This window comes from Ictalurus punctatus, chromosome 10 (genome assembly GCF_001660625.3).
Source record: "Ictalurus punctatus breed USDA103 chromosome 10, Coco_2.0, whole genome shotgun sequence".
Taxonomy (NCBI): domain Eukaryota; kingdom Metazoa; phylum Chordata; class Actinopteri; order Siluriformes; family Ictaluridae; genus Ictalurus; species Ictalurus punctatus.
In genome coordinates this window covers 30005001-30032500 of record NC_030425.2, presented here as the reverse complement: position 1 = coordinate 30032500, position 27500 = coordinate 30005001, and the positions used below count along the sequence as shown (strand labels likewise).

Genomic DNA, 27500 nt, shown 5'->3' with positions numbered 1-27500 from the left:
TCAGTAAATCATGACTCAGGTTCAGTAAATCATCACTGACTGAACACAGGGGCAGTAAATCATCACTGACTGAACACAGGGGCAGTAAATCATCACTGACTGAACACAGGGGCAGTAAATCATCACTGACTGAACACAGGGGCAGTAAATCATCACTGACTGAACACAGGGGCAGTAAATCATCACTGACTGAACACAGGGGCAGTAAATCATCACTGACCGAACACAGGGGCAGTATATCATCACTGACTGAACACAGGGGCAGTAAATCATCACTGACCGAACACAGGGGCATTAAATCATCACTGACCGAACACAGGGGCAGTAAATCATCACTGACTGAACACAGGGGCATTAAATCAGCCACCGGTACGTTATGAGTTCTAACATCTCAACTCATTCTTTTGCAAAGTGAGATTTTTATCTGCGAGAGCAGCATCAGGCCAAAATATCGTACCGTGTAAAGCCAGGTTTTAGCCCTGAACCCAATAAGTGTGATTAGTCCGTATAAAAGAGTGCGCAGATGCGATTGTGTGCAATCCTGTGTAAATTGCTGTTAGTAAACATGACTCATTTTTACAAGGTAAACGACTCCGGAGAGCCGGACGCTCAGCGTGGAACTTACAGCTCTTCTGATTCACTCAGGAAGAGAAAAGAAAAGCTCTTTGTAAAAAGTCCTTGAGAGGAAAAAGTGGTTAGAAAGTAAACCCGGCTTATCAGAGGCTGAACAAACGTCCAGTGAGCAGCGAGTGTGTGAGAAGAGCGAGGCGTGGAATGTCCCGGGGTCAGGAGAAGACCGCAGGCCATCGCAGCTGACCCGCTGAGGAATGCACTAATATTTGCGCTGTCCATCAAGTCCGTTTAGGATAAGGGGAACAGCAGGAACCAGGAGAGAGAGAGAGAGAGAGAGAGAGAGAGAGAGAGAGAGAGAGAGAGAGAGAGCGAGAGCCGGGACTCTGTGAGCGGTCGCTGATTAATGTGTGCTGCACCTCACACTGAAGGATGCGCTCTAATGACTCGACACACACTCCTTTAATACGCTATACAATCATTAACACGTATTCTACACTGATTCTTCACTCTGTCTGCGTTCAGAACATCTCACTTACATTTCTATTCTATTCTGTTTCGAGCGTTCTCCACAACACCGCTACGTCCTATCCGCTATAATCAGTGCATTTACCCCACAGTGCCGCTGGGAAGGCGTCGATGCAGTTCCTGTGAGAGCGGCTCTGACCGCACTGCAGCTGCACATCACAGCTTTATTTACCATTAATGCTCTGATGCTGATAATCCACTCATAATACACACGTTAAAAAACACGTGAAATTGTTCAGACGTGTGTTTATGTAAAACTGATGGAAGGAGTCTCCAGTGTCAGCGCTTTGTAGACAGAGGGGAAGCTGTGACTTTTTTCAGACATCTTCAGGACAGAGGAGTTTATTTTTCTCATGATTTTTCTGTTCATGTTATTATTAACATGAAGAGAGAAAATAAAGAGAAACAATAGAGAGAAAGAGTAAAGAGAGAGAATAAAGAGAGAGAGAAGAGAAAGAGAAAAAAGAGAGAGAATAAAGAGAGAGAGAAGAGAAAGAGAAAAAAGAGAGAGAATAAAGAGAGAAGAGAGAGAGAATAAAGAGAGAGAATAAAGAGAGGGAATAGAGAGAGAATAGAGAGAGAGAATAAAGAGAGAGAATAGAGAGAGAGAATAAAGAGAGAGAATAGAGAGAGAGAATAAAGAGAGAGAATAGAGAGAGAATAAAGAGAGAGAATAGAGAGAGAGAATAAAGAGAGAGAATAGAGAGAGAGAATAAAGAGAGGGAATAGAGAGAGAATAAAGAGAGAATAGAGAGAGAATAAAGAGAGAGAATAGAGAGAGAATAAAGAGAGAGAATAGAGAGAGAGAATAAAGAGAGAGAATAGAGAGAGAGAATAAAGAGAGAGAATAGAGAGAGAATAGAGAGAGAATAGAGAGAGAGAATAGAGAGAGAATAGAGAGAGAGAATAGAGAGAGAATAGAGAGAGAGAATAAAGAGAGAGAATAGAGAGAGAATAAAGAGAGAGAATAGAGAGAGAGAATAGAGAGAGGGATGGTGAGGGAACGAGAGGCTATAACGTAAGTGAGAACAGGAATAAACTTGTTTCACAAAGATTAAATGTAACTATAATCGGATAAAAAGTTTTACGAGTTGTTCGTATCCGTCAGCGTACAGCTTTATATTTGTTGTGTAAATGCTAAGCAGTTCCGTGTTGTTAAGTGCAGAACCCCAGCCAGCAGCAGAACCCAACCTTACGCATGTTCTCCACTCTAACCTCATACTCAGACCTCATACCCGCTGTAGATGTGTTCACCTGAGACTGCTTTCTCCTCACAGTTCCTCTGTGTAGACCGCGGAGAGAGCTGGGGTTGGATCACTGCATACAGTAAATATCAGACGTCAGCTTCACCGCCCCATCATACTGTATGTTCCTCATCAGGGAACCACATGGAGGTGGTGGACGTCGTGAGATGTCGAAGCTGGAGTCATCGCAGGACAAAGGGGATAAGACGCAGGACGCAGGGCAAAGGGGATAAGACGAGTTCCAGCTGTGTTTCGGGTTTTTTAAACAGCTGTCCACCTGGACAAATCCCCGGTGCTGGACCGGTTCTGATCAGTCCATCGTGTAGCCAAGATAGGTTTTTTTTTCCCTGAGTTGTGTTTTTAATGCCAGAGCTGCTGAGCCTCGTCCTTGAGAACGATGACTGAATCCGAACGGAAAGCAGAAGGAATGTTTTGGGAACCCGTTGATCTCCACGGCGTCTCACAGCAGCTGTACACTCCACAAACAGAAGATCTGACTGGAGAAGCCAGATGGAACCAATTCCTAAAGCTATGTTCATGCCATTTCTTCCATTACTTTCAGCTGTTTACACTCGTTCTAAGGGTTGATTTTTTTTAAAACACAGGACGGATGATCTGATTTCAGAAGAATTAAAGTAAAACTGTGTGACGCGAAAGTGAAAGTTGGACTTCTGAAATAAAAGGAAAGCGTTAAACAGCAGTTTCGTTAGTCAGGGTATTGGTCAGGGTATTGGTCAGGGTATTGGTCAGCGTATTTGTCAGGGTATTGGTCAGGGTATTGGTCAGGGTATTGGTCAGGGTATTGGTCAGCGTATTGGTCAGGGTATTGGTCAGCGTATTGGTCAGGGTATTGGTCAGTGTATTAGTCAGCGTATTGGTCAGGGTATTGGTCAGCGTATTGGTCAGCGTATTGGTCAGCGTATTTGTCAGGGTATTGGTCAGCGTATTGGTCAGCGTATTGGTCAGCGTATTGGTCAAAGTATTGGTCAGCGTATTGGTCAGGGTATTGGTCAGGGTATTGGTCAGGGTATTGGTCAGCGTATTGGTCAGGGTATTGGTCAGGGTATTGGTCAGCGTATTGGTCAGGGTATTGGTCAGGGTATTGGTCAGCGTATTGGTCAGGGTATTGGTCAGGGTATTAGTCAGCGTATTGGTCAGGGTATTGGTCAGGGTATTGGTCAGGGTATTGGTAAGGGTATTGGTCAGGGTATTGGTCAGGGTATTGGTCAGCGTATTGGTCAGGGTATTGGTCAGTGTATTAGTCAGCGTATTGGTCAGGGTATTGGTCAGGGTATTGGTCAGAGTATTGGTCAGAGTATTAGTCAGGGTATTGGTCAGGGTATTGGTCAGCGTATTGGTCAGGGTATTGGTCAGAGTATTGGTCAGAGTATTAGTCAGGGTATTGGTCAGGGTATTAGTCAGAGTATTGGTCAGGGTATTGGTCAGGGTATTGGTCAGGGTATTAATCAGGGTATTAGTCAGGGTCATTAGCTGTTCATCTGCTGCAGCTTCCTTCGCTGAAGTCTGAGAATTTTGAGAAATATCTAAACACTGAGGTCAGTCCTGAGGTCCTGTAACACCTGTAACACCTGTAGACACCTATAAGCACCATCACGAGGTGGTTAACGAGAAGGAAAACAGAACAGAAAGTGATACGTAATAATAACAACTCCTCCATTTTTTTTACTGACCAAAGAGACCACAGTCCCGCCCACTCGTTTTCTATTGGCTCACAAGACCAGCGCCTCTGAACTCGGAAACGTTCAAAGTCAATATTCTGGAGCTCTGATCTGAAAGCGTTCCGGTGCTTAGGCTCAGAAAAACACAGATGTCCGGAGCAGGGAACTACAGGAACTTGCTCCAGTAAAAGCGATAAAATAAAACCGACTCTGAGAAAACACTGGGTTAAAGGAGAGAAGAAAAGAGGGATGAAAAGAGATGCATGTATTTCTCCTACTATGTAGCAGGTAAGTATGCGGTTTGGGACGCAGCCGTGCTCTCTTGTTTGCCGTCAAACGCTCGAGCGCTGCCGTGTGTGATCGTGTCCTGCCGCACAATGTGGTGAAAACTCCCACACGATGTTAATAGTGTGATTAAGGTGTGTACGTGTCTGAAATGCGACTAAAACAGGAATACTCCACGTCTTAATTCCATTTGTGTTTACTTCGAGTATGACTTTAATCAGATTAAGGTCATCAATAATCGCTGTTTACATGCCAGTTTCTTAATCAGAGTATCGTCTAAATCGGGTTAATATCGGATTATCATTGTCCGCGTAAACGTACTGACTGACTATCTTAATCATTACAGTAAACATGGGTCTGAAAACAGCGTTCAGATTGGAGTGGAGATATCTGTGCAGTCAGAACAGGTTGGGGTTTCGGGTACACCTGGGCGTCTGGGCTGTGTGTTCTCTCTTTAACTCGAGAGATTTAAGTCATTCTTTTTACACAATCCAAAAGCAGTGAGAAGAGAATGACGCAAAACCCAGAAAAACTACCATGAATCCGATTCATTCACACAGACTCTACAGGACAGCTGTGTCAACCTCGTCATCGTTTATTACCTAATCACACAATTCATTCCACAGTCTTACAAACGTGTGTGTTTAGCTCGGGACAAGATACGACATGCCTCGTCCTACCAGCTACAAAGTAAATGAACAATCGCTTTCTGCTTCACGCAGTCATGCACTCGACCTTCACCTCCCGAAGCAAGTCGTCACTGGCTCGGTTATAAAGTGTGATTAAAAGATGAGCGAGAACTCGACTCGGCTCTGATGTCAAATCAGGACAAAGCTCCGAGTACAAGCGTTTCTCACCCGTCGTAATTTATGGCTTTAGCATAACGTAACGGTACTGATGTCACAAATTCACAACAGCTGCTGGGATATGAAGCAGGACCGAGGAGGACCCGCAGGGATCTTTAATAAACAGCGCTTTACCTAACACCAGGAAAGATAACGGACGCAGGGTTTAAAGATACGCTCGGGATGCTGATGTATTTCCTTCTGAAACAGGAAGTCAGAGTAATGGCTTGGCGAATGATCTACACAAGAGCCAATAGCATTAGAGACTTACAGCATGCCACACCCCCCTGTGTGATCTAAACAAAGCTAACTCTGAGATAGATAAATATGAAGAGTTGTATAAGGAGAGTGAAGAGTTTTTTCAGCTGTGGAGGTTTTCTCACCTCACACCTGTCCACTTTAACCAGGACAACGCTAGCTGCGTTCACGCCGTGTCGTAATCACCGTGATCACGCCCACATCCTCGTAGAGCTCGTGAATGAGACACGTGTACCACCTGACCGCTGCGACGTCGTGCGTAGTAGTTATCTCGTAATATTTCTGTGTAATGATAAATCATGTAATTGACTATTCTTCATGTCTTAATAACGCAACATTAATCTGAAAATAAACGAAAGACATACAACACAGTGTAAGGTAGCTAGCACAGCACAGCCAAAAACACGCCGACGCACCGGGTTTACTAACGAGCTGCTACTGTCGAGCTAGACCTGCCCCCGGGGGCGGGGCATACTCATTCTAGAGGGCTTTTAATTGGACAAACAGAACGCGAGTACAGGGTGAGTCCTTTCGCAGATATACTGCAGTACAGATCAGAAGAACAGGTCTGATTAGATATTTGGTGCTGGTTGTGTGTCTGAAGACCGTATCTCGTCCCGCTCTTTATCACACAAGCGCTGGACGGGGAACAGAAGGCCTGCGTGTCCGAGCTGGAGATCCACACCAATCAGACGGAAAGGAGAGAAAAGGAAAGGTCATTGTTTCCCTCACACAAAAGACGAACTGTTCACAAAGTTCAAGAGGAAAAAAAAAGTTCTGCAGCTGCAGAGGCTTCAGATTCAAGCAGAGCAGATGCCTTACACTCATTTACACACGATACACACATTACACACACGATACACACACGATACACACACGATACACACATTACACACACATTATACACATTACAAACACGATACACACACGATACACACACGATACACACACGATACACACGATACACACACATTACACACACATTACTCTCATTTACACACGATACACACGATACGCACATTACACACACGATACACACACGATACACACACATTACACACACATTACACACATTACACACACACGATACACACACATTACACACACATTACTCTCATTTACACACGATACACACATTACACACACATTACACACACATTACTCTCATTTACACACGATACACACGATACACACATTACACACACATTACACACACATTACACACACATTACTCTCATTTACACACAATACACACGATACGCACATTACACACACGATACACACACGATACACACACATTACACACACATTACACACATTACACACACACGATACACACACATTACACACACATTACTCTCATTTACACACGATACACACATTACACACACATTACACACACATTACACACACATTACTCTCATTTACACACGATACACACGATACACACATTACACACACATTACACACACATTACACACACATTACTCTCATTTACACACGATACACACATTACACACACATTACACACACATTACACACACATTACTCTCATTTACACACGATACACACGATACACACATTACACACACATTACACACACATTACACACACATTACTCTCATTTACACACGATACACACATTACACACACATTACACACACGATACACACATTACACACACATTACACACACGATACACACATTACACACACATTACTCTCATTTACACACGATACACACACATTACACACACATTACTCTCATTTACACACAATACACACGATACGCACATTACACACACGATACACACACGATACACACACATTACACACACATTACACACACATTACACACACATTACTCTCATTTACACACGATACACACATTACACACACATTACACACACGATACACACATTACACACACATTACTCTCATTTACACACGATACACACGATACACACATTACACACACGATACACACACATTACACACACATTACTCTCATTTACACACGATACACACGATACACACATTACACACACGATACACACACGATACACACACATTACACACACATTACTCTCATTTACACACGATACACACATTACACACACATTACACACATTACACACATTACACACACGATACACACACGATACACACACATTACTCTCATTTACACACGATACACACATTACACACACATTACACACATTACACACATTACACACACGATACACACACGATACACACATTACTCTCATTTACACACGATACACACGATACACACATTACACACACGATACACACACATTACTCTCATTTACACACGATACACATGATACACACACATTACACACACGATACACACATTACACACACATTACACACACATTACACACACATTACACACACATTACTCTCATTTACACATGATACACACGATACACACATTACACACACGATACACACACATTACTCTCATTTACACACGATACACACATTACACACATTACACACACGATACACACATTACTCTCAAATACACACAATACACACACATCACACACACACACAAAACACACAATACACACACGATACATACACACACATTACTCTCATACACACACACATTACTCTCATACACACACACATTACACACACTGAATAAAATCTCTGGAATACAGGACGCGATGCTGATGTTGATTTTCTGCATGTCATTATATTTCAATTAGAAAAACCAAACGTCTTTAAACTGAATGTATAAAAGATAAGATCACGTTAAATAAGACAGGAAGAAAAGCTACGATTGTTCATTACTGTATTAATTTTATATACCTTAAGCTTCTTTTAAAATTTTAAAAGAAGTAACTGCGTGAAAGTTAGTAGCTTGTCAGTGCGCATGCGCAGTGATAGATCACCGTCTCCGTGTTGTGACTGTGATTAACTTCAACACAATATTTTACTCAAAGTGAAATAAACACGTTATAACGCGACATAAACACGACACTAACATGCCAACCCGTCTCCGTGTTATTCCGGATCTATTATCTGCTTTTTAAAAAATAAATGTAACTTCCTCCAGATGAACTACAGCCCAATGTGTTTCTGAGAAACTCTCAGGCATTTCTGAGGGAAAAAACTCAGTAAAAACGAGAGAAGAAAGAGAAAGAGGTTTGTTTTTACCTCAGACTTCGTGATCCAGCTCATTGTGTCCAGTTTGTCACAAACACAGGTAGAGAGGTAGAAAGTGTCGATGATAAACCGGTCCTGAGGGAAACTTTCTCCTCACTCTCATGCTCTCTGAGGCGGACAAAAGCCTGCGCGCCGCTCGCGCCCAGTGTCTCGTGCTGAAGGCTGAGCTTGTTGCTATAGCGACGGAGTGTGTTTTGCCCCCCCGAAATCCCCCCGTTTCAAGTTTACTCACTCCCACACAAACCGATCTGCGTTTTACACAATCACCACCACAGACATCACTAAAGTGCGCAATACTGTGGAGTCCAGCTGCAGCTCCTCACACCAGGCCTCCAACTGAGGGGCAAGAAGCCCCAAGCCGGACAGAAGAAGCCCCACGATGGATAGAAGAAACCCCAGGCTGGGCAAATGATGCTGGACAGAAGAAGCTGGACAAAAGAAGCCTTAGGCTTTGCAGAAAAAGCCCCGGGCTGGGCAGAAGAAGATGGACAGAAGAAGCCTCAAGCTGGGCAGAAAAAGCTCCAGGCTGGGCAGTAGAAGCCCCAGGATGGGCAGAAGAAGCACCAGGATGGACAGAAGAAGCCCCAAGCTGGGTAGAAGAAGCCCCAGGCTGGGCAAAAGCAGCCCCAGGCTGGGCAGAAGAAGCCCCAGGCTGGGCAGAAGAAGCCCCAAGCTGGACAGAAGAAGCCCCAGGCTGGGCAGAAGAAGCCCCAGGATGGGCAGCAGAAGCCACAGGATGGGCGGAAGATACTGGACAGAAGAAGCCCCAGTGGGCAGAAGAAGCTCCAGGATGGACAGAAGAAGCCCCAAGCTGGGTAGAAGAAGCCCCAGGCTGGGCAGAAGAACCCCAGGTTGGGCAGAAGAAGCTCCAGGCTGGGCAGTAGAAGCCCCAGGTTGGGCAGAAGAAGCTCTAGGCTGGGCAGAAGATGCTGGACAGGAGAAGCCCCAGCTGGACAGAAGAAGCTGGACAGATAAAGCTGGAGAAAAGAAGTCTCAGGCTTTGCAGAAAAAGCCACAGGCTGGGCAGAAGAAGCCCCAGGATGGGCAGAAGATGCTGGACAGAAAAAGCCCAAGGCTGTCTACTGTCTTATTTTTTGTCTTATTAACTTGAAGAGAGAGAATAGAGACAGAGAATAGAGAGAGAGAATAGAAATAGTGAATAGAGAGAGAGAATAAAGAGAGAATACAGACAGAGAATAGAGAGAAAGAATAAAGAGAGAGAATAGAGAGAGACAGAGAATAGAGAGAGAATAGACAGAGGGATGGTGAGGGAACGAGTGTTTCTAGCTGCTATAATGTAAGAGAACAGGAACTAACTCGTTTAATATGACATTAAATGTAATTATAAATGGATAAAAAAAAGTACAGGTAAAAATAAAAGTTGGTAAGTTGTTGTGGTATAAGAGGAATAAAACACTAATGAAAGCCAGCTTCATCATACCACCCGGTGTTGATTATTTTCCTGTGACCGCACTCCTCATCACGTTTTATCACGTTACATTAGAATGATCTACAACATGAGAGCGGGTTTTAAAGATAATTAAGGAGGCATGCAGTTGCATTTTTATTGTCCACAGCTTTTTTTTTCTCTAACCCCAAATTTCCTTCACATTGTTATTAAACGCACTATAAATATCCCCATTGTGTCTCTGATTTAAACCAGCAGAAGGAATTCTCCAGGAGCTATAGTTAGTTTTCTGGCCCGGAGTCCAGTGGATGTCCTGCTGAACATGGCCGGAGACCTGCAGGTCCAGCGAGCACCCGTGTGCTCCAGGTTCTTCAGCAGACTAACACATTGCTAACAGCTGAATAAACCGAGCTCACGAGTGTAAGTGGACAAAGAATCATTACAAACGAACTCGCTAGCCGCAGATCAGACAGACGGCCAAGACGCTGGCCTCATCCTGGACCTCGACTGCACTCTGACCCAGAATTTATTCACGTGTGTGTTCATGCATCGGTGGAAATGAAATAAATAATGCCATTTTTGTCCTCAGAACCTTGAGAATATGTGCTTGATCTGAATAAAAACTTGTGCTTCTAATCTAAAATGACTGAGAAGTTATAGCGTGATCCCGAGAGAAGCACGACTCTGCACTGTGATGTTTTACTGCTTCCAAAATCGCAGGCTTTAATCCCAGCCTCATCACGGTAAACCTACTGTATGAACAGAACTAAAAGCCTTTGTTTTAGAACGCTAAACATGAGAACTATCAAGGGTTCAGCTCAATCCTGTCTCTCTCAGCTCTGGCTCTGACACACGGTGCTGCACTCATCTGTAATTTTCACTCTCTGATGATAACGTGGGGCTCGGAGCCTTTTAATGCACTCACAAATTACAGCTGAACTTCTACAATTACAAGACTTGACAAAAACACTGAAAGTAACCATTAGCTTTATGAAGACAGAATTATGGATAAAGCTGCAGAATGACCCTGGTTTATGAGTCACAGAAAAGAACTGTCAGGAAATGTGGTAAAGCGCGTGTTTGATGTTTTTTATCTTGTTAAAAATCGGATCAGTCGATGTTCGAGGCTGTGATGTGGTTCCCCAAAGATTAAAGTAAAAGAACAGGCAAAAGTCTTACGATTCTGTCTGATCTGATTCAGATTAGATTTCATTTCAAAATAGTGCGTAGATTACATAAACAGTGGGGACTCTTTTACAACCCCAATTCCAAAAAAGTTGGGACGCTGTGTGAAATGTAAATAAAAACAGAACGCAGTGATTTGCAAATCTCGTAAACCCGTATGTTACTCACAATAGAACATAGAAAACATATCAAATGTTTTCTTCTATCTAATGTTTCTTCTAATGTTTTCTTCTTTCTTCTATCTACACCACATCTCTAGGGCAGGTGATTGAGTCTCATGGCTTCTCATATCATTGCTATGCTGATGACACACAGCTCCATTTGTCCTTCCAGCCTGACGATCCATCCGTCTCTGCACGCATCTCTGCTTGCCTTTCGGACATCTCGGTCTGGATGAAGGAAAACCATCTTAAACGTAACCTGGCAAAATCTGAGCTTCTCGTGATCCCAGCCTGTCCCTCAATCAACCACAACCTCACTGTACAGCTCGGCTCACTCACACTCATGCCAACCAGGACGGCCAGGAACCTCGGGGTGATTCTTGATGACGGCTTGACCTTTGCAGACCACATCTCAGCAACTGCATGGTCCTGTAGGTTCATCCTTTACAACATCAAGAAAATCCGACCCTACCTCACCAAACAGGCTACACAGACACTAGTCCAGGCTCTTGTTATCTCTAAACTGGACTACTGCAACTCACTGCTTTCAGGCCTCCCGGCAGCTCCATCACACCCCTTGAGATGATTCAGAATGCAGCAGCGCGCCTCGTCTTCAACCAGCCCAAGAGAAAGTGTCACACCCCTCTTCATCTCCCTCCACTGGCTTCCTGTAGACGCCCGCATCAAGTTCAAGGCCTTGATGCTCACCTACAAGACCTTGTCAGGAACAGCGCCCCCTACCTCAACTCTCTCCTGAAGGCCTACGTTCCCTATCGCAATCTGCGCTCGATTAGCGACCGACGTTTAGTAGTTCCCACTCAGCGTGGAGCAAGTCCCTTTCCAGAACCTTCACACTAACTGTTCCTCAGTGCTGGAATGAACTTCCAACCTCAATCCGGACCACAGAATCTCTCTCCATCTTCAAAAAACAGCTAAAGACCCGCCTCTTCCATCAACACCTAACCAACTCATCATAAAAAATATATAGATATATATATATGCACTTACACCTCTACTCTGCACTTTGCTTCTTCTGGAATTCAATTAATAGATCTTGTATGGTTGCACTACTCGTATTGTTCTCTGCTTGATACATCGCTTTGCTTGTATCTTTCTCATTTGTAAGTCGCTTTGGATAAAAGCTTCTGCTAAGTGAATAAATGTAAATGTAAATGTTTAAACTGAGGAATTGTTCCATTTTAAGGAAAAAAATGAGGTGATTTTGAATTAGAGACTCCGCCTCTCTAAGATACTCTATTTATACCCAATCATCTTACTGACCTGTTCCCAATTCCCCTCCAGCTGTTTCTTTTTACTAACACTTACTTTACCAGCCTTTTGTTGCCTCGTCCCAACTTTTTTGAGATCTGTTGCGACCATCAAATTCAAAATTACCTATTTTTTTCCTTAAATTGGAACAATTCCTCAGTTTAAACATTTGAAATGTTTTCTATGTTCTACTGTGAATAACATACGGGTTTACGAGATTTACAAATCACTGCGTTCTGTTTTTATTTACATTTCACACAGCGTCCCAACTTTTTTGGAATTGGGGGTTGTAAAAAACTAATAGACATTTCTATAACAGCACACCCTTTAAACTGTAAACTTATTATTATTCAGTTATTATTATTAGAACTATTATTTTTCAGTTACTCATCTCAGATGATGTTATTCAGGAACTACTGTGGATTATTTACTACATTTACAGAAATTTAAGAAAGCAATGGGAGACCCAACAACAGGTCCTGAAAGGTCTTACGGAAGCACTAAAGAATGGTTAATGAATATAGAACCCTTAAGGGTTCTTTGGCTGTTCCTCCTGAATGGTTCTACAACAAAGAGTTTCCCTATCAGAAGGAAAAGCTTATCATTGATACGGTGAAGTTTTCTGTGAGGTGATATGTGTTTATGTAATATTTATGGAAGGAGTCTCCAGTGTCAGAGCTTTTCTCCAGCTGTATATATAAGGCCTTGTGCTGTACTGCACATCTGTATAGCTGTCTGATAACACATTAAAATCACACCACACTTCCTTTTCTGCTCTAGCCGTGTTTAATCTGATCCGCGGACATGAGAACAGAACCACAGCGAACAGTACGTCTGAGAGGAAACAGCTCCCACGGGGCAGAAGTTCTGCTCTCAACATCACAACACCAAACTGTGTGGTTTTAATGTGAGCTACTTCTGAAAGCCGACAGGGCTTTTTTTCTCATCAGTGTGTCAGGTGGACGTCCACAACGCCCCACGCTCAGCTACGGAAACCACAGGACTGAGAAAACCTCCTATGTTCAGGGTCTTCCTGCTCACAATGTCGGTACGCTGTAGTCACGACTTGATCCTAATTCCAAAACGTGTACGCATACAGTTAGAAACAGCTGTCTGAGAAGCATGACTAAACAGCTGGAAAGAACAGCTGGGGCACTGCAAGTTCAGCGAAAACATTTGAAAGCCACGAGAAAAATAATTAAAAAATAACAAATACAGAGTGTACCAGCATCTAATCAGATGGAATCAGAGCATCCAGGAATGTCTGAGAGAAGAGAAGACGGGAATTTATCATCATGGCTTCTGTCCAACAGCTGCTTAGATCCTGTGTTCACTGTCTCTGTATTACACATTTTATTTTATTTAAGCTTTATTTAACCAGTGGAGTCAAACCGAGACAAAGTTCTTTTACAAGACAGCTTTAGGCAAGACACAAGAGTCACAAACAACAGTTTTCAAAAACAGGACATAATATAAACGCTTCTAACAAACAAACAAACAAACAAACAAACAAACAAACAAAACCTGTCTCGGTGCTGAACTGGACTGACTCAAAACAAAGAACGTGAATGTGCTAGAATGGTCCGGTTCTTAACTGAGAATCTGTGAGGCTTTGACCAACAGCACTCCCCATCCAATCTGACAGAGACTGAGCAATTTTACCAAGAAGACCGGCACAAACATCAGGATCCAGATGTGCAAAGCTGATCGAGACATATCCCAGAAGACTTGCAGCTGGTATCACATTTTATTGTGGTTCTTCCAACCTGTGCGTTGGGTTTGGGGCTGGTTGGGGTCGCCGTGTGTGTTAACATTTCAAGGGGGTGAATACTTTTTCATGGCACCGTAAATAACTCCGGTCGATAAATGACTTAGAATGAAGTGAATCTGAAGCGACTATCAGTGACACAGCGCTGATGTTAGCTGAGCAGATAGCGATGTCCACAGAGAACCGTGTTTAGAGGAATTTCCCTGCCGGTCTCCGTGTACAGACTGAAGCGACCGTCACGTCCTCGGAGACGTCCAATCAGCGCTGACACTGACGCAGATGGAAATGCTTCCTTTATCTCACAGGAAGTTGACCGTTTGTGCAGTTTGTGGAACGCTGTTTGAGATTTCACTCCTTTTAGTAACAAAACAATATAAAATGCAGTATAATGCTGGCCAGATGTAGTAGCTGGAGCTGTGAATATTTCGCCATCTGATCCGTCTAAGTCTGTTATGTTGAACTCATTTCCACCCCAGGAACTGAAGATCTCTGAACATTTCACCCCTGTTAAAGCGATTCAGCCACAGGAAGAACATAATCCTGCTATTGCTGAACTCATTCAGCTTCCCCTGAATACATCTGTAGAGTCTCTATCACACTGGAACCCAAAGAAGCACAACAATCAAGGCGTGTCTTAGTTTTTGTGTGTGTGTGTGTGTGTGTGTGTTTTTAGTGTAAAACACGGTTGGAAGTTCGCCACACCCTAACCAGAAACAAAATAAAATAAAGAGCGAGTCAGACTGCTTCCTCTCAGGTGTCTGGGGATTCAGAAGAATCAGTCCCAGTGTTGAATGAGCTTCATGGAAGTGAAGGTCGAGATTATAACACTCGAGGAAAAAAAACATGAAATGAAAGCTCTAAAATAAATAAATAAACAAATAAATAAACTCTGACAGTAGCGCAGGTTTATATTAATGCTCTCGTTCTAACGCGTTATCGTTTCTATAGTAACAGCTCATTCACAGGGACGCTGGTAGATACATGCATGATATGGAAGGAGTCTCCAGTGTCAGCACTTTGTAACAGTTTCACACCGCTTTGCAGTTTCGCGGTAACGTGCGTGACACGTTCCGTTTGTTGTTTTATTAACTTGAAGAGAGAGAATAAAGGGACGACTGTTTATCGCTGCTGTAACGTACATTATAGCATTATTATTTTCAAAAAATGTAACTATAAACAGATAAAAAGCGTGACATCATTCTTGATAAATAAAAATTGTAATTGCTGGTAAATCGCTGTGGTGTAAGAGGAATAAAACGTTTGGGGACGTGCTGTTAGAGGAAAATAATCAACTTCAGGATGCGAACAGTAACTTGAGTATTTTATTCGTTATTTATTAAACGTTGCTTTATTTTTATGTGTTTATCGTGTCTAGCTCTAGAAATAAAGTCAACATCAAGGCTGAGATTGGTTCAGACGACTCAAATCCTCATTGTTCTAAAAAATATATTTCGACAGATTTTCTAAGTAATCACACTTGCACTCGGAAACACATCCTGCCCGTTGCTGATGTAAGAGATTTGTCATCGGTGTGGTCATATAAAGCAGGTGTGTGTTCAGGATGACTGTGTGTTGAGGACAGGTGTGTTCAGGTGCAGATGAACACACACGCTGAAGTTAATGAAGAGAAATGAGAGCGCATATGTCCTGTGTCTCGTTTAACAGCGACCGTTGACCTCCGGAGCACTAGACATGGGGTTCAGTGAACTGCACCTCAGCGACCAGATCAGAGATGGAGTTCATAAACACTGAAGCATGAACTTCTCCACTGTACCCTGACTCACATGACACGAGTGTGTACAAGGACAACCACAGAAACATCATCAGGAGTCCAAATATTAGCAGATATACTGAGAAATCAGAGAAGGAAAGATCTTAACTCACTTCACTCACAAAATAAACCAATATACCATATAAACTATTAAACGTGGAGTGGAATCATTTTACACGTAGATCTTTATATAATACAAAAGATTTATTATAGTTTCTGGGTGGCAAATGATCTAAAAATAGCCCTATATCACTGTTTATCTATGAAACATTTCCATGATTACTTAATCAGGTTTTAACTCCTGAAAACATGTTCTAACACGAGCCGAATACTACAGAAACTGACTCTTTGATAATCAGAAGTTTACATCTCCATGCTCTAGTTAAGGAGAAATAACATGAGGGAATATTTGGCAGGGAATTTCACAAACACTCAACTCAAACAGGAAACTGGAAAAGTCATTTAGAGGAATAAAACTGGATTCAAAAAATGATGTCATATTTAGAAATTCACTTGCATGGACCTCACTTATATATCATGTTAGGTTCATAATTTTCAATTAAGGGGTGCAAACAGAGAGAGGGAGAGAGAGAGAGAGAGAGAGAGAGAGAGAGAGAGAGAGAGAGAGAGAGAGAGAGAGAGATAATAATTTCCCACACTGTGCTCCTCAGGGGGCCGGACAGTCCCTGCTGATGATGATAAGGACGATGACGATGATGATGATGATGATGATGATGATAACAGTTGGTTGGTCAGAAAGGATAAACACATGAAACAATTGCTGCTTTTAGATGAAAGTCCGAAACTCAATCCAGCTACAGAATTATATATATTTTAATTACAAGATTTACAATTATAACCATAATCCACCATTATTATCACGGCTTTGTTGACTTCCTTTATACTTTATAATTTAATTACTGTGTATCTGATAAATAAATTAAATAAATTCTAATAGTATCTCAGTATGATCTCAGTATGATCTCAGTGTATCTCAGTATGATAAGAGGTGTCAGAGCGCCCCCTAGTTTCCCTCTGGACCAATATGGAATAATTCACTAATTTATTAATAAGTAATAAATAATAAACTTGATCACGCACAGGTTAAGCGAATCAGACTCTCAGATTTAGGACCCCAGGGTGTGTGTGTGTGTGTGTGTGTGTGTGTGTGTGAGAGAGAGAGAGAGAGAGAGAGAGAGAGAGAGAGAGAGAGAGAGAGAATAGGTTTCATTATTGAACTGAATCATATCTTGGATTGAACACTGACTTCCACATCACTCAGTTCGAGCAGAACGAATTTGCGATTTACAGAAGACAAAAAAAAGAGAAAGAAACTAAACCCTAAAGTAGAAATTAAACCCGTTATTTCTACAGTGTTTAGAAAAAGATTGAAGCTTTACAGGTCTCTCACGATAAGAACTAAACACCAACCATTTGACAGAATGAAGCAGGTTTTGTTTGTTTGTTGCTCATTAAGTGATAATACAGAATCTGACTCAACACTTCAGGGTTTAATACAGATTAACAGAAAAATTGCTCCACTACTGAACACACAAACACACTAAACCCAACACCAGTTCCCAGCAGCTAAGAATACAACTAAGCAGAAATCTCTCACCTTCTTAATATCCGAGTGATAAAACAGCAAGTGTCTCAGAAGTCCATGCCTGAGGTCCGAGGATGAGTGTGTGTGTGTGTGTGTGAACGCAGTGTGCACTGATGAGCGACTCGCAAACGATTCATTCCATTCAAACGACTCTGTGAACTGAATCGTGATGGGGAATCGATTCACAATTCGCACTGAGTGTTCTTTCTTCTCTCCGCACTGAAACACGCACAGTGTTAATAAACCTCACAGCTGTGTCTAGATCGAGCATTTAACTCTTCTTATTTTCATCTTATAAAACAGGATGCGTTCTTTTTAACCGATCTGCTGATGAATCGATTCACAACTCACACTATTCGATTCACTTAACAACAACAACAACAACAACAACAATAACAAAAAAGAAAGAACCCGTTACTCGACGTGGAGGAAAACCTCGAGGTTCTGTAACCTTTAATAACATACAGATTTAATAAACATACAGAGGAAGTTTTTTTTTCCTTCTACAAACAGTTGCATTAATTGCATTAAAGGGCTTCCTAATTACAAAAGTAGAACCCTTTTAGAAAGCTAGAACCAACAATCACCTAAAAAACCGTTTCCCCCCTTTTAAGTGTGTCATCATTACAATCAACAAACTGACGCTAACTCCTGCTGCTTGTGTGCAGCTCCTAAAACTGCAAAATAAATGAATAAATGTAGATTTGTTTAAAAGATAAACTCAGACGTCTCCACATGTTCCACAGAAGTGTTTTATATTAGAATCAATCACAGGTACAAGATATTCACCTCATCATCAACTCCTACAACACAAATCCAACAAGTACAGCAGTTTTGTTTTGGAGAAAGTGTAACAGCATTACTGTAAGTAACATAACGACTACAAACGATCTGCTCGACGTACATCGTCACATTTATGAGAAAGTTCATGGTTCGGTAAAGACTAGTTATGATCTGAAACAAGAAACAAGGTTTATTTAGCAATAAATCATAAATAGTTCATGATTTGTTTAATGTACACACACACACACACACACACACACACACACACACACACGATATGTTTTAGATGATTAAAGAGAAATGAGATGATTGCATTAGCTTATTTGTTCATATTTAAAGTGGAACTCATATTTGTACCTCCGTATTTAAATTAGGAGTAAACAATGTTTTCTATTCACAGAAGATTTGACGTTATTTCATGCAAAATCTATATGCATATACACAGAGAGATGAACTTTCATGCCACTGGTCATGGAGGAAATTTCACAGTGCACCACCATGAATTAAAAACTCTACCCACACGTGAGATGATGTTATAAAGGCGAGGAGATTACGCTGCGAACATATAAGAGAGGTCATAATCAGCCCGTCCACTAGGGGGAGTGTTTTTAGCTTAGCACCACGTGCCGATCGAACACGGACTTGCGCTGCTCCTGGACCTGTCTCCTCCAGCGCTGCTGCGCGTGCTCCACCTTGTTCAGCATGTTGGCGCGAGAGCGCGAGCGGGACAGCACATCGTGAGCATTCGCAAACGGCTGCTGGTCCTAAAAACAACAACAACAACAAAATGATTCCTCACAGACACTCCTGATCTACTCAGAGACTTCTCAAGACCTAAATGATCAGAAACAGATATCCGAGATATAAAGAGTTCCACAAGTAAGAAACTATTTGGGAATAAATAACTTAAAGTAAAATAAATAAACGGAGCAGTTTGCAGGAGTCCACGAATGGGATGTTATTTCTTTTTATTTTTTTACAAACCAAGAGAAAAGAACAGAATGAAATATATATACAAAAAAAAAAGAATAAAACTATGAAAAGAATGATAAATAAAATATAATTTAAAAACTAAAATCTTTTGTTGTATATCCTGCAATTCCAGTAAAAAGCTTCCTGTCTGTTTTTGTGCCATTAATGTTAACAAAATCTCTTTTCTGTGATCTTTATTTATTTATTTTTTATTCGACTGTTGTGTGTGATACTGGTCTGGTTTTGAATCCTGAATTTGGAAATGAATTCTATGTTCTGTGCACGAACACATTAATGCTAGTTAAACTGATCAGGCTGCTGTTTTATTACTGATTACCTTTATTAGATCGTTCTCTGTGATGTCATTGTTTCAGGGTCTGTGGGTTCATTTCTGACTTTTTTGGAGAATGTACTCATGATTTTTTCTGACCATCCCTCAGAATCCTGTGTTTTATGGTTGTTGGTAAACAACTCACCCCGACGTCATCATCGCTCTGGATGAGCTGCGAGTGTCCGAACAGGCGGCGTTTGAGTATGGGCTCCAGCAGAGTCAGGTACACCATGTAGAGCAGCAGCAGCCCCAGGACAGACAGGTAGATGATGATGGTCACCTGAAAAACACCAACAACACACATTAAACTTTCTCAGGAGGAGTGTGTGCAAAAACTGAAACTCCTGAGTGTAAGGACACATCATAATATATATATAATATATAATCACACACACACACACACACACACACACACACACACACACCGCTACAATTTTTAAAGAAAACTGTGAAAAATGATCTTCATTGTTTAATCTTTTGTTCAAAATGATCACAGAAATACTCTGTTCTCATAGATATCGAACAATTACAAACAGGTTTATCCAAAAAGTATTTTTGTTAAATATAGCTATGCAACAATTATTGGCGCCCTTTTAGTCAGTACTTTGTGCTAGCTCCCTCTACCAAGATAACAGCTCTGAGTCTTCTCCTATAACGCTGATGAGGTTGGAGAATACATGGTGAGGGATCTGAGAGCGTTCCTCCGTACAGAACCTCTCCAGATCCTTCACATCTCGAGGTCCACGCTGGTGGACTCTCCTCTTCAGTTCACCCCACAGGTGTTCTATGGGGTTCGGGTCAGGGGACTGGGATGGTCATGGTAGGATCTTGATTTTGTGGTCAGTAAAACATTTCTGTGTTGATTCTGATGATGTTTTGGATCATCGTCCTGCTGGAAGATCCAACCACGGCCCCTTTGAAGCTTTCTGTCAGAGGCAGTCAGGTTTTCATTTAATATCTGTAGATATTTGATAGTCCATGATGCCATGTGTCCTAACAAAATGTCCAGGTCCTCTGCAGAAAAACAGCCCGAAACATTAAAGATCCACCTCCATATTTAACCGTGGACATGAGGAACTTTTCCATATGGCTACCTCTCTGTGTGCTCCAAAACCACCTCTGTGTTTATTACCAAAAAGCTCTATTCTGGTTTCATCTGACCGTAGAACCCGATCCATTTGAAGTTCCAGTAGTGTCTGCACACTGAAGACGCTCGAGTTTGTTTTTGGATGAGAGTAGAGGCTTTTTTCCTGAAACTCTTCCAAACAGCTTGTGGTGATGTCGGTGACTTCCCAAGACGCAGCTAACTTTATTTACATATCAGCACTTTCTCAACGGGTGATGAACACACGCCTTCAGATGCGTCACAGGTGTATATAATAACGCTGGCTTGGTGTGTTTAGAGATGAATTCTTGTGATATTTGCTGCTGCAGCACATACTGATAGGGAATGAATGAGGTGTGAATAGAAAGATGGGGTCATGTGGGTAGTAAAGAGAGAAGGTAATCGGGAACGCTGAACCAAAATGACTTTTTCTGCTTTTCACGAGTCTCTGTCTTCAAGTCCGAGTCAAGTCTCGAGTTTCCATCTCTGAGCGATACAACAAACATCATATCACCATACTTATCACGAAGATACACAACATTTCTAAAGCTTCAGTACAAAATATTCACATCTAATCAGCTGCTGTACAGCTGTAGTGACGCTGCAGTGACGCTGTAATCTGTGCACACACTCTCACAGCACAGGATCTTACTTTAATCGTTCCTGAGCTTCTCTCCTCGTATTTACACTCGCAGCGTAAACAGTACGCCTCCACGTCTTTCCCTTCCACCGGCATCGGGTCCACCACGTGAAGACAGTTACTGTGTGCAAGAAACACACACACAGCATTACACAACATTTACACAAGAGTTACACAACATTACACCGAGTTACAGCGCCCCCTAGTGTTACATAGATAGAGATTAAAGAAACTCGGAACTATGTTTGTTTCAGTTGTTTATTTTATTGTCATGTGCATACAGAGTACTTTATGCATCTATATACAGTGAAATTCTTGAGCTACAGTTGCACCCTCCAACCCAGACACAGTGCAAAAAATTATAAATAAACTCTTACGTCGTATAAAAAGTAGAAATCTATAAACACTGAACCCAGACCCAGAGATTATTACGTGCTCTAAAGGAGTAGAAATTTAACCAGAGTGGTGTTAATACGTTACCAGTCCTTCAGGGAAACGTTCTGATTGTGGATTTGTCCTTCAATGTCTTTGTAGGGGGGGCAAATACATTTACACCTGATGTCATCAGAATTCTGTGAAATGAAAAAAAAAAAAAAAAGAACAAAAAAGACGTGAACCAGATGATCGGGATCAGTTTAGCCGGGGTGAGTTATCGGAGGTTATCTCCTGCCTGGAAAGAGCAGATTATATCCCTGAGACTCCAAACCCGGTCACACACTCAGTGATTGGCTAAAAAAAAAAAATGGTGCAGAACTCAGAAAGGGGCGTGGCTATGAGAGACAGGGTTTATTTGTGCTCAGTTTGTTATTTCGAGATCTTGTTGAAGGCGAGTCAAATGAAAACCTTTGTTTTTTTTTTTATTTCACATTGTTTACTGCAACTACAAGCGAGGAGTTTCCTTCTGAATCTTCAGGTTTTCATTTGACTCACGCTCTCATATTAATACAATCTGACGTATTTTTTCTCGTCTCGTCTCCATTCTGAATAAACCAAAACATAAAAACCCAACATTTAAAACAGATGTGCAGCAGATGTGCAGTATACCGTACACACTCCTCCTACACGTCACATGGGCATGCTAACACTTTCATTAAAACCTCTATCCTGAAAGACTGTTTAGACGAGCGCACGGGGTTTTTTCACTAGTTTGATGATTTTTTGAGAAATGTTTTTGGGGATATGTGTGTGTTCATAAAAACATTTGTAAATACATTATCTCGTCATGTTTAGGATAAAAGCGCCGCTCCTGAACAGGTCTGAGATTACAAACTCATGGTTGTCATGGCAATAAATAAATCACAAGAAATCCTCACAACCACAACGCACTTCAGCGAACTGAATGAATCCTCCTATAAAGAACAGGCTCCTGTTTTTAACCTCCTTAACATTTTAATAGAGTATATTTTCCCATAAGCTGGTTATCAGTATTATTTTCATTAGTGTTCTTTAAATTTTCTTTAATTTTTTTTTTTGCTGTTAGTTCGGTTTGAATCGACTTCTGCAAACTTCAGGAAGCTGATCTTGAGGAAATCCTCAGCAATATCAGAACAGCAGATTAAATTTCCCTCTAAGCTGGGCGTGGTCACAGGACACACGACCCCCACTGACCTTCAACCCCAAGCTCTAAAAACAAAAACAGTGTAGTACTGCAGACGACGCATTTCATCACCAGAGCAAAATAAGAGTAAAAATAATGCCGAGAATATAAAGAAGATAAAAATGCAGAAGGTGTGTACGGCGTGTTCTCCGAGAGGACGTGACGCCGTCATCAGACCCTGCAGCACATTTCTCCGTTCTCTGGAGAACGTCTGCCCTTTTGCAGCGGAGACGTTTCTTCACCAGTCGCCTGCTGACGGAATTTATTTCCACATTGCAGGATATAACTGCGTGAGAACACAGAGAGAGGAGAACACACCACAGCCGCATTAACACCCTTACGCCGCCTCGTCTTTCCTCTAGAACCAGTTTAATGGGCTTTTACTGCGCTTTAATCCTTCACGCGTCTCCGTCACGTGTCTGACTGTTTGTGTGTCCAATCTGATTATAACTTCCCCAAAGTGCTGATTTACTGAACAGGAAGAAGGACAGAAAGAATACTGATATAATGCGCATACGCATGAGTCTTAAAATATTCTCTCATTTATTTTGTGCAAAAATAACATACAGAAAAAATATAAAACCCAGCTCCTGCTTATTGTTCTTTTTGCTGTTTAGTACAATAATACAGACATATAGTTGGATTATTACTGTTTTTAATGTTTACATTAAATATTTAATAGCATATTTTGTTTAGATCTATATAGAGATTTTTATGCTTATTTCTTATAAATCACAACTCCTACTGGACTATTATTATCTGTTTATTTGTTCATTATTTTGTGTTTTTAGATGTAATATGTAATATTAGGTTTGAACTGTCTGATTGAGAGAAGATGAATTCTGCAGATCCATGTTTGAACATTGAAGTTAATATTTGACTGTTTTGCAGATTATTAGCCAAACAAACGCTCAGATTTCTTACAGCTGCAGTTTATGATAATTAGCGCTTACGTCATCAAACCAAACAAACTAGCCACATAATACTCTAATCGTGCTAGCTGAACTAGCTAATCTTAACTAACACACACACACACACACACACACACACACACACACACACACACACACACTTACTTACTTACTTACTTACTTACTTTAGCTTCTGTAGCCTGAGATGCTAACAGAAGACAGATGACCGTTAACACACTGACTCCTATCTTTACACTAAACGGAGACATTTTGTTTTTGTTTGTTTTGTTTTCTTCTCTCTGCGATCTTCAGTAACTTCTGAAATATAAAGAGATAAAGTCTCTCATGTGATCCTCAGAGCTGTCTCTCATCAAAATAAACAAAACATTGCCTGCTGGAATAAAGCAACACTTCCGGAAAGATCAGCTGACAATCAGCAGATTGAGCGGTGCTCACGGAACCCCGGAAACGGAAACAACGGCGCAGGAAATGGTTCCGCCCAAGAGTTCCGCTGTATATCATAAACTTCCGGCGAAGAAACGTTTCTTACAGCTTAAACTCAGCCTTCATATCGAAATAATGTGATTTAGGTATTTACAATGAATTAATGGAGATCGGTTTCAGTAGTTACACCAGAGCTCTAAACAATGACTGATACCTGATACGTGTCCTGGGATCAAAAGTATAAACACAACTTTTTATAGAATCCCAAAACGATAAACGTCATTGATATGATCCTTAATTACTCAAAAATAATAACTGAGTACAATTCTTTTCAAATTATTTACCCAAGGCCTTCAAAAACTGTTACTGACTTGTAGCTTAGACTTCAGCTTGTGTTCTTTTATAAATAGTAAAACGTATATGTATACTATTTTAATTTATATTAGTTAAGCATTTTTAAAGATAATAATTGCTGTAATGTGAAAAAAAAGAGGGTTTTTTTAGGCTCTATGGTAGAAATCTTTGTTGTTGTTGTTGTTGTTGTTGTTGTTGTTGTTGTTTTACACAAGATTTACATCTCCATGTTTGGCTTTATATAAGTGGTATTACATAAATTAAGGGTGGTTGAATTCAATAAAGATTATAACATTTAAATAAACTTTATAGGGTCAGTATATGCACAGTGATTAACCCGTGCAAAGCCACACCCCCTTATTATCATATGAAATTGAGGGAAAAGCATGCATGAGTAAATGAGATAATAAATAATGACTAGACATGCTGGAATTGATTCAAAAATATATATACAGAACGTGGAAGGTTGAAAAATCAAAAGATAGAAAATTATTTCCTATTATTTTATTATTTGAGACTTTAGGAAATAATCAAGATTTTTATTTTCAACTCACGCTATAATCTTTTTTTAATTCACTTATTTTTGTCAAATTAAATAGCCTGCTAATGATTTGACTTGTTTTGTGGATTCCATAACTTTTCCATAACTTTTATGATAATTAATAAGGCAAAATTCTGCTGAAGAAAAAAACTGGCGCGTGAGTGTGACGGAACGTTCAAGAAAAAACACAAAAAGGAAACTTTTATATTTTTTCCTTTCATGTGAAAAACTTCTTTTTATTTACATGTTAGATGTACAAACATAAATATATAGACATTAATTTACTCTCTATAACATTTAATGAGTATGGCGTATCGCTTGGCCCTGCACTGAAATGAAGTATAAAATGAATTCCCAGAATTTAGCGCTGTGTTATTGTGCACATTGTATTAATGTCCTAGAGACACGTTACTGAACAATCTGAATAAAATAAACTGTGCATACTTTAATATGTTTATTACAGCAGGCAAATGAAGCATACGTGACTGATGTAGTTATAAAAAAATACAATATCATGAGAGTTTAACTGAATCTAGTAATTTTGTACACAATATACAACAGATTTAACTGCTTTTCCTGCCACTACATCCCGAAGAGTGCTTTAAAGAACAAAAATTAAATGATATGTACCATAATTACAACAGCGATGATTCATTTTTTATTTCTCCACACCAATGTGTGTGTGGATTTAAATTTAAATCATTTTATTATGAGCTGTAAACAGATTTTGTGTCTAGACCTCATCACTCTGGGGGTTTTATCTCCTGTATTTATGAAAGCAGAGGCAGTTATTTATTCATTCAAAGCAAAATTTTCTTTGGACGCTTTCTCAGTCGCTCTTCTTCAGACATCACAGAGCTGCGTTCTCGTCTTCGTTCACACACAAAGTCCTCAAACAGCTGAGATTTTGGACATTTTGGATATTTATCCAGGGTTATAATTCGATTCGAGTGCCACGTTCTTTAAATCCACAGAAAGTCCTCTGCTGATTATTTCTAAGGACGTAAAAAGCGCAGAACTTTGGAGCGCAGAAACCGGATGAAGGATTTGGGGAACATTTCTCTCGACTCCTGAGCAGTGTAGTTGAAGAAGTTTTGCGGATGAGCGAGAACGTCGAACAGACACTTCATGAGCTTCTTGTCCTGTGGAGTAAAATTTCAACATTTATTTATTTAATTATTTCAAATTAATTTTAAAATGTGAAATTTGCTAAAATGAAAGTGCAAAAGAAATTAAATTTATAAGTGTGTGTGTGTAAAAATAAATTGTTTTAAATAAATAAATAACGGTCAAATAGAATGTTAAGAATTCTGTTCAAACTATATTCCTGTTGATTTTGTATTCTTTTCTTTTTCAGTTGATTCGTTGCATTTTATATTAAAAGTTTGAAAAGATTGAAAGTTTTTTCCATTAAACCTTACATGCAAGGGGGCACAAACATTTGCATTCATGCCTGTATTTCATATGATGTCCACAAGGTGGCAGTGTGACCGTTTTTCTGTCAATATGAAACTGACGTTTAACTTTAGAATTAGCTTCATCATTGCCTTCTTGTCCTGTGGAGTTTTTCTTGCGTTAACAAAAATATAGTCGAGTGCAAAAGTTTGTATACCCCCAAGATGAAATAATAGGAAATTTAAAAAATAATAATAATTTATACAAACAAGTGCACCAATAAATATGCCAAAAGTAAAAAACAAAAGGTTTTAATTGTCAGTAGCTTCCTTTTGATTTTGCCTTGTTTTTTGTTGACTGTTCTATTTTATTTGGAACATTTAATTCTGTAGATAAATTGCAAAATAGATGTTTATTTTATAATTCTCCATTCAAAACCCACAGGAGAGGAGGTACAAACTTTTGCACTCAGTTGAAATGAACTCTTCTGTCATTCACATGGTGTCCACATGGCGGCAGTGTGACCTCTGTGTCACCATGGAGCTGATGTTTGATTTAGAAATTCTTGAACGTTATCATCAGTATACAAAAACGTTTCCCTTCCACATACCTTTAAAATTTCCTGGTGGTTTTCCGAGGCGTACAATCTC

At 40.6% G+C, this 27500-nt stretch overlaps 3 protein-coding genes across 13 annotated transcripts in view; all 3 read right to left on the bottom strand.

Moving 5' to 3' along the window:
• dennd2b (DENN domain containing 2B) overlaps positions 1 to 17921 on the bottom strand; it is a 71001-nt gene extending 53080 nt beyond the window's left edge. Inside the window, exon 1 of one of the 2 annotated variants that reach the window (XM_017478877.3) lies at positions 17790 to 17921. The gene's annotated coding sequence lies outside the window, so the exon portion shown is untranslated. Of the gene's footprint in view, positions 1 to 8600; positions 8745 to 17789 lie in introns of those variants that run through there. The other variant, XM_017478876.3, reaches the window with a different exon arrangement.
• Positions 17922 to 18515: 594 nt separating this feature from the next.
• On the bottom strand, positions 18516 to 24575 carry tmem9b (TMEM9 domain family, member B). Of its 2 annotated transcripts, none has more exons than XM_017478927.3 (5): positions 24302 to 24575; positions 22089 to 22180; positions 21621 to 21729; positions 20009 to 20143; positions 18516 to 19324 (listed from the first exon to the last, which is right to left on the bottom strand). In XM_017478927.3, exons 1-5 carry the CDS (start codon positions 24383 to 24385, stop codon positions 19169 to 19171), a joined length of 576 nt encoding a protein of 191 aa, XP_017334416.1. In that variant the 5' UTR covers positions 24386 to 24575; the 3' UTR covers positions 18516 to 19168. The 2 variants fall into 2 exon arrangements, with proteins under 2 accessions (XP_017334416.1, XP_053539295.1); XM_053683320.1 differs by having other exon boundaries at positions 24298 to 24574.
• A 1319-nt stretch (positions 24576 to 25894) lies between these two features.
• scube2 (signal peptide, CUB domain, EGF-like 2) overlaps positions 25895 to 27500 on the bottom strand; it is a 33134-nt gene continuing 31528 nt past the window's right edge. For all 9 annotated transcript variants that reach the window (XM_017478885.3, XM_017478887.3, XM_017478882.2 and 6 more), the window contains 2 exons: positions 27461 to 27500; positions 25895 to 26597 (listed from right to left, as the gene is read on the bottom strand). The exon at positions 27461 to 27500 is cut by the window's right edge and continues 40 nt beyond it. In XM_017478885.3, the coding sequence (XP_017334374.1) occupies positions 26451 to 26597; positions 27461 to 27500 (187 nt within the window). In that variant the 3' untranslated portion in view covers positions 25895 to 26450. The remainder of the gene's footprint in view (positions 26598 to 27460) is intronic.

Bases quoted from the DNA above. Each gene is read 5' to 3' on its own strand.
- tmem9b (XM_017478927.3), bottom strand. From the start codon at position 24,385: ATGTCTCCGTTTAGTGTAAAGATAGGAGTCAGTGTGTTAACGGTCATC. The intron at 21,730-22,088 runs GTAACGTATTAA...TCTTGCACACAG, and splicing joins AACGTTTCCCTGAAGGACTG to TAACTGTCTTCACGTGGTGG. The intron at 19,325-20,008 runs GTGAGTTGTTTA...TGTTGTTTTTAG, and splicing joins AGAGCGATGATGACGTCGGG to GACCAGCAGCCGTTTGCGAA.